This window comes from Sinocyclocheilus anshuiensis, unplaced genomic scaffold (genome assembly GCF_001515605.1).
Source record: "Sinocyclocheilus anshuiensis isolate Anshui unplaced genomic scaffold, SAMN03320099.WGS_v1.1 scaffold315, whole genome shotgun sequence".
Lineage (NCBI taxonomy): Eukaryota > Metazoa > Chordata > Actinopteri > Cypriniformes > Cyprinidae > Sinocyclocheilus > Sinocyclocheilus anshuiensis.
Genome location: NW_015548210.1, coordinates 983,027 through 988,810, shown reverse-complemented (window position 1 = coordinate 988,810; position 5,784 = coordinate 983,027). Strand labels below are relative to the sequence as shown.

The 5,784-nt window shown below is 38.5% G+C and overlaps 1 protein-coding gene across 4 annotated transcripts in view; it reads left to right on the top strand.

Annotated features, from left to right (window-relative positions):
• The window catches only part of LOC107653729 (kinase suppressor of Ras 1-like), a 35,167-nt gene that overhangs the window by 27,050 nt on the left and 2,333 nt on the right, over positions 1–5,784 (top strand). For 2 of the 4 annotated variants that reach the window (XM_016440535.1, XM_016440534.1), the window contains exons 8-19: positions 218–279; positions 366–475; positions 635–803; positions 1,057–1,098; positions 2,253–2,301; positions 2,400–2,463; positions 2,656–3,146; positions 3,223–3,319; positions 3,976–4,109; positions 4,187–4,318; positions 4,402–4,537; positions 5,201–5,334. In XM_016440535.1, coding sequence (XP_016296021.1) covers positions 218–279; positions 366–475; positions 635–803; positions 1,057–1,098; positions 2,253–2,301; positions 2,400–2,463; positions 2,656–3,146; positions 3,223–3,319; positions 3,976–4,109; positions 4,187–4,318; positions 4,402–4,537; positions 5,201–5,334 — 1,620 coding nt within the window. Of the gene's footprint in view, positions 1–217; positions 280–365; positions 476–634; positions 804–1,056; positions 1,099–2,252; positions 2,302–2,399; positions 2,464–2,655; positions 3,147–3,222; positions 3,320–3,975; positions 4,110–4,186; positions 4,319–4,401; positions 4,538–5,200; positions 5,680–5,784 lie in introns of those variants that run through there. The other 2 variants (XM_016440533.1, XM_016440536.1) reach the window with 1 other exon arrangement.

Below are 5,784 nucleotides of genomic sequence, written 5' to 3'. Positions count from 1 at the left end.
ATATATATATATATATATATATACACATACATACATAGCTTATATTTATATATAGCATTATAATTATATATATATATAGTTTTTATACCCTGTAAATGTTCTCAAATAGTTTTATGGGTTTCACCCAAGAAAACTACACTCATTAACTGTTATTGTCTTTGTGTCCTCAGAGTAATGTGAATATCACACATTCATGTCTCATCTTATCCTCTCGTAGGTTAAAGTGTCACAACAAATGCACTAAAGAAGCTCCACCCTGCAGAATCTCCTTTTTGCCCAGTAAGCTTCTCTCATCTGTTGCTCAGATATAAGAACATCAATAATGACAGACAGGTTTTTCTACTAATTTCATGTGTGTCTCTCAGTCACAAAGATTCGTAGGACTGAGTCTGTACCCTCAGACATTAACAACCCCGTGGACCGTCCACCCGAAGCGCCACAGTTCGGGACGCTACCGAAGGCAATAACAAAGAAGGTACTGGTTCCTGTGTGACAGAATGATATACTAGTATACAGCTTGTCCTGTTTTTGTAGTATGCAGTATATATTTTCCAGATTATGTACATTACGTCATTTTTTAATAGCATGCAATTAAAAACAATTCTGCGGCATCAATATGGTTAATTTCTGGCAGGATCAACCACCGGCACTGAATCAGCTGGACTCAAGCAGTAATCCATCCTCCACCACTTCCTCTACGCCTTCATCTCCCGCCCCCTTCCAGCAGAGCAATCCTCCAAGTGTAACCCCGCCCCCAAACCCCTCCCCAAAGGGCCACCGTGACAACCGCTTCCACTTTCCAGGTAAGCACCTGTAAACACTGACACTGCAATAAACGAACACATTAACAAATACTACACTGATTAATACATTACACACACATCTGCATTAATCCCAGGTAAAAAAATAAATGCTGATATTCAGGACTCTTTATCTGCATGTAACACTGTAACTCAACATAAGGCATAATGGGACTTCGCCTCTAACCCCAGACTGTCTCTCTGTCTGCTTCCTGCCTGTCTTCCTCTCTTCCTGTCTTCCTCTTGTGTGGCAAAGCTGCATGTTATTTTCAGCACCGACAGCAGTTCATCTTCCCTGGTGAGTTAACAAACACAAACTCTGTAATTTTCTTCAGGATTCAGTGGGGCAAATGCAATAAACTGTTGCACCATCTGAGTGAAATATTTTAGCACAGTTATTCATTAAATAGTGATCAAATAAACACATTTATCATATATAAATGCATTGTTATTTCATATAATATATAAAGTGCCATAATCAGACACATATTCAGTCTCACACTATGGTGGTGAACAGAAAAGCCCAAAGACCTAATTTCTGTTAGTAAAAGCATATTCAAATAACTTTAGATGAATTCAATTATACAAAAAGAAAAATATTAATTAGCTACAATTTTCCGGTCAATTTGTTTATGACACACTAGTATATTTAACTAAAACAAACTATTAAAAACTGTTTTTGTTAATTAAAATAGTTCAAATAAAATCTTTTTAAAAAGTTAAGCTTAAAAAAAACTATATAGAAACACGAAAAATACAAAATGAAAATTAAATATGAATATGAAAATTGATAACTAAGATAAAAAATACTTAAATAGAAATATTAAAAAGCTAATAAAAAGTTTGATAAAAACACAGTTTGATAAAACAAAAAACGAACATAAACATGATAACTGAAAATATAAAAATGAAAGCTAATTTAAAATATTAATAAATACTATAATAGTACACTGAACACACTACATGCTGCTAACGTTATTTTGAAAATAACTTGATGATCCATCAACACCCCATTTACAGGTGTAAGAACTATAAAGTACCTCAAACTTTTTAGTAAGATCTTATTTTTTCCCCATCATTTTATGGATTCCTTGTCTAAAACAATGAAATTCAGCAGATTTTCAGCCATGAAATGGCTAGCATAGTCTCCAGCACGTTATTTTGTCCAGTCTGCAGTAAACTGAACCGACTTTTACAAATGTACAAATCTGAGCAATGCCTAAAGTAATGTGTTTTGCATGTTTTGCATGCTGGTGCTGTTCACACAGAAGTAGTTTATACTTGTGAGATGAGCTGCACCCTGATGGTGATTTGTGGCGCTGCATGTTACATTGAGCAATAATAATATCAGTAATTCTGTATCGGTACAACTAGAAATAACATGTTTACAGAGTCAGTGAATTTATTCTTTCAAACATAATAAGCTGGTCAATATTATCATGTCTTTCACAGATGTGTGCAGTTCCAGCATCCTTCATTCAGATGGACTCCCAGACACAGTGTAAGTAACGGTAAAATTACTGCTCAGAAGTGTAAATATACTGCTGCCTGTTCTGCATTCAGTCATAGTGACGGCTAAATGTTTCATTTTATATACAGTAACGAGATCGATCCATCAGTGGAGGAGATGCACGCAGAACAAGATGAGGAAGATGACAGAGAGGTGAGACGCTTGCGGAACTGAATCTGAATACAGATATATAATATAAAATCACGTAGTGTATAATAGGCACAGATTTTCCTCTGTAACCATTTACAAAGTCGGAAAGAGCGTGACACAGAAACTGATTCCAGCCTTAAGTAGCACTTCCAGCACTGCTGAGAAAACTCACTGTGGTTGGTTCCTCTCGTCTAGGAATTTGAGGAAGAAGAAGAAGAGGAAATAGAAGCAGAGGAGGAAGAGGATGTAGCAGTGGAGGAGGAAGATGAAGAGGAAGAGCTGGAGGATGAAGAGGAGGAGGATATGGAAGAGCTGAACCACGGCTCAGAAGGAGAGTGTGAAGGAGACGAGCTGGACGACCTGCCCAGCACGCGAGGAGGAACCCACTGGAAAGGTCCCATCTCTCGTAAGGCCAGCCAGACCAGCGTCTACCTGCAGGAGTGGGACATTCCCTTCGAGCAGCTGGATCTCGGCGAGCTCATCGGGAAGGGTCGCTGGGGTCGGGTCCATCGCGGCCGCTGGCACGGAGAGGTGGCCATCCGACTCCTGGAGATCGACGGGAACAACCAGGACCACCTGAAGCTCTTCAAGAAGGAGGTGATGAACTACAGACAGACGCGCCACGAGAACGTCGTCCTCTTCATGGGAGCTTGCATGGCTCCGCCTCATCTGGCCATCATTACCAGGTAGCGTCTCAGACATCCGAGTCCACCAAGTGATCGAGAAATGGTCATTGACAAGCACGTCTTAATTTCCCCACAGCTTCTGCAAAGGCCGGACGTTGTATTCTGTCGTGAGGGACACGAAAAACACGCTGGACATCAATAAGACTCGGCAGATTGCGCAGGAGATTGTGAAGGTAGTGTTTGCGTGTTTCTCAGAAAGTCATCATAGTTGGGAAGGCTTGTATGGTGGTGAAGAAAGACAAACAATCTAGTAAAATCGAGGAAAAAGTGATTATTGGAATAGAAAGTTCAAAAGAACAGCATTTATTTGACAGAAATCTTTGGTAACATAAAGGTCTTAACTGTCACTTTTGATTAACTGAATGCATCCTTGCTAAGTATATATCAAATGAGTCTATTATAATCAAATATCCAAAGAATAAACCCACTACAAGGTGTTAAATAGCTCCAAACATCATCAACTGGTAAATCTTCACACTGTTTTTCTTTAGAGCCCAACAGGTTTCAACACTGCACCTTCGTCCTAAGTGTTCTTTCAACCTGCGCAATGGTGTAGTGACTATCCTATAAAGGGCTGAATCAGATATACCTTTTATATCCAACATAAAGCATTGGTACAAAAGCATCTCATAGGTTTTTATATTCATTCAGAGTCACTGACCCTTTTATTTAAAAAATTTAAATATATATATATATTAAAAAAAAAACTTTGTTAGATTTACAATGGCAATAACTGAATGGAAACACTTCTGTGAAAGTGGTGGTGGATGTATTGTATATGTGTGTGGTGTGTACAAGTCACGTCTTGCTTGTGTTTCCTGTGTTTCAGGGAATGGGCTATCTTCATGCTAAGGGCATCGTTCACAAGGACCTTAAATCGAAAAACGTCTTTCACGACACAAACAAAGTAGTCATTACTGACTTTGGTCTTTTCGGGATCTCTGGAGTGGTTCAGGAGGGCCGGTACGTCACTGCATTACTCTTGACAATATGGATTGTTACCGTAAATCAATGCTTTAAAGGGTCTGTTGTGTTTTTAGACGCGAAAACGAGCTGAAGCTTCCTCACGGGTGGATCTGTTATTTGGCTTCAGAAATCGTGCGTAAAATGAGTCCCGGAAACAATGAAGACAGACTTCCGTTTTCTAATGCTGCTGATGTTTATGCCTTTGGGTGAGAAATATACTTGACTTCAGACATAATTCATCCCCAAATAGTGCTGCGTTGACCTGCCGCCTTTATCTGCTCTCTTTCAGCACCATCTGGTACGAGCTGCAGGCGAGAGACTGGCCCATCACCAGTCAGCCCGTAGAGGCTACCATCTGGCAGGTGGGCAGTGGAGAGGGCATCAGGAGGGTCCTGGCAGAGATCAACTTGGGAAAAGAGGTCACGGTGAGTGCCACATTTTAAGTCAATTTATTATTGGACACATGCTCAGTGGAATGGCAGTGAAACTATGCTACTCCACTCCACTTCCCATGCCAAGACCGTCTGGGTGAAAATTAGGTCATGTGACAGCTAGACCATATTGGACATTTTTTATAATAATAATAATACTTTTACGTATTGTTAAGTATCAATAATTAATTATTATTGTTAATTATTCATATTATTTGTTTATTTTGTGCTTTTCCATAGCTCAAGTACACTTGATCAGTCAGATTAATAAATATAATTAAATTAATGCAGTGAAAAAATAACTGGCAATACAAATTAAAGAATAGTATCATTTAGAAATAACAGAAATATAGAGACATAGCATAAAAATAGATCAAAATGAATTATCATTAAAGTGTCATAGTTTAATGTAATTGTATATCTTGCTAACTATTTGTAAATAATGTGAAAATAAACTTATGAATTTCCAAGTCTAAATTCTTTTCATTTAATTTCATAGTTTACTACTGTAGAAGTTGTGTTTAAGAGACGCACAAAACACTGTAAAGTGCTACCTTATAATTGGACCAAAATGAGGTATCTTCGATGTTATCCTTGTAAAAACCATCCAGAGGTCAGCTGTTTGTGCTGACTGCTTGATTCCTGTCTGTCCCACAGGAGATTCTGTCTGCCTGCTGGTCATATGACGCTCGTAATCGGCCCACGTTCACGCAGCTGGCCGACATGCTGGAGAAACTGCCCAAACTCAACCGCCGCCTGTCTCATCCTGGCCACTTCTGGAAGTCTGCAGAGTATGTATCCTAGAATCTGGCACACTGTGAAAAGAGGACAAACAGGTGGTAGAAACCTGCACAGTCTGCAGAAACGACGACAAAGATGACCTCAGAGACACCTCAATGAATCAAATGTGTTGCTTGTTTGGTTACTTTCTGTTTGACCTTCTCTTCACTTAGAGTATTTTTGTCTTGTTCAGTCATTATTTTTATCAGCAGCATCTGTCTAACATTCAGAAGAGCAGTATCAGCACTTGTAACAGCGTAGGGAAACTTTTAAATTGGAAAAATAATCCCATAATCACAACAATTTAATAGCAATACAAATTATGTAAAATAAATAATACACACACACACACACACACACACACCAGTAATAAAGTATTTTAACATTTAAATGTTATTTCTATTGCAGTTTTACAATATATATATATATATATATATATATATATACACACACACACACAC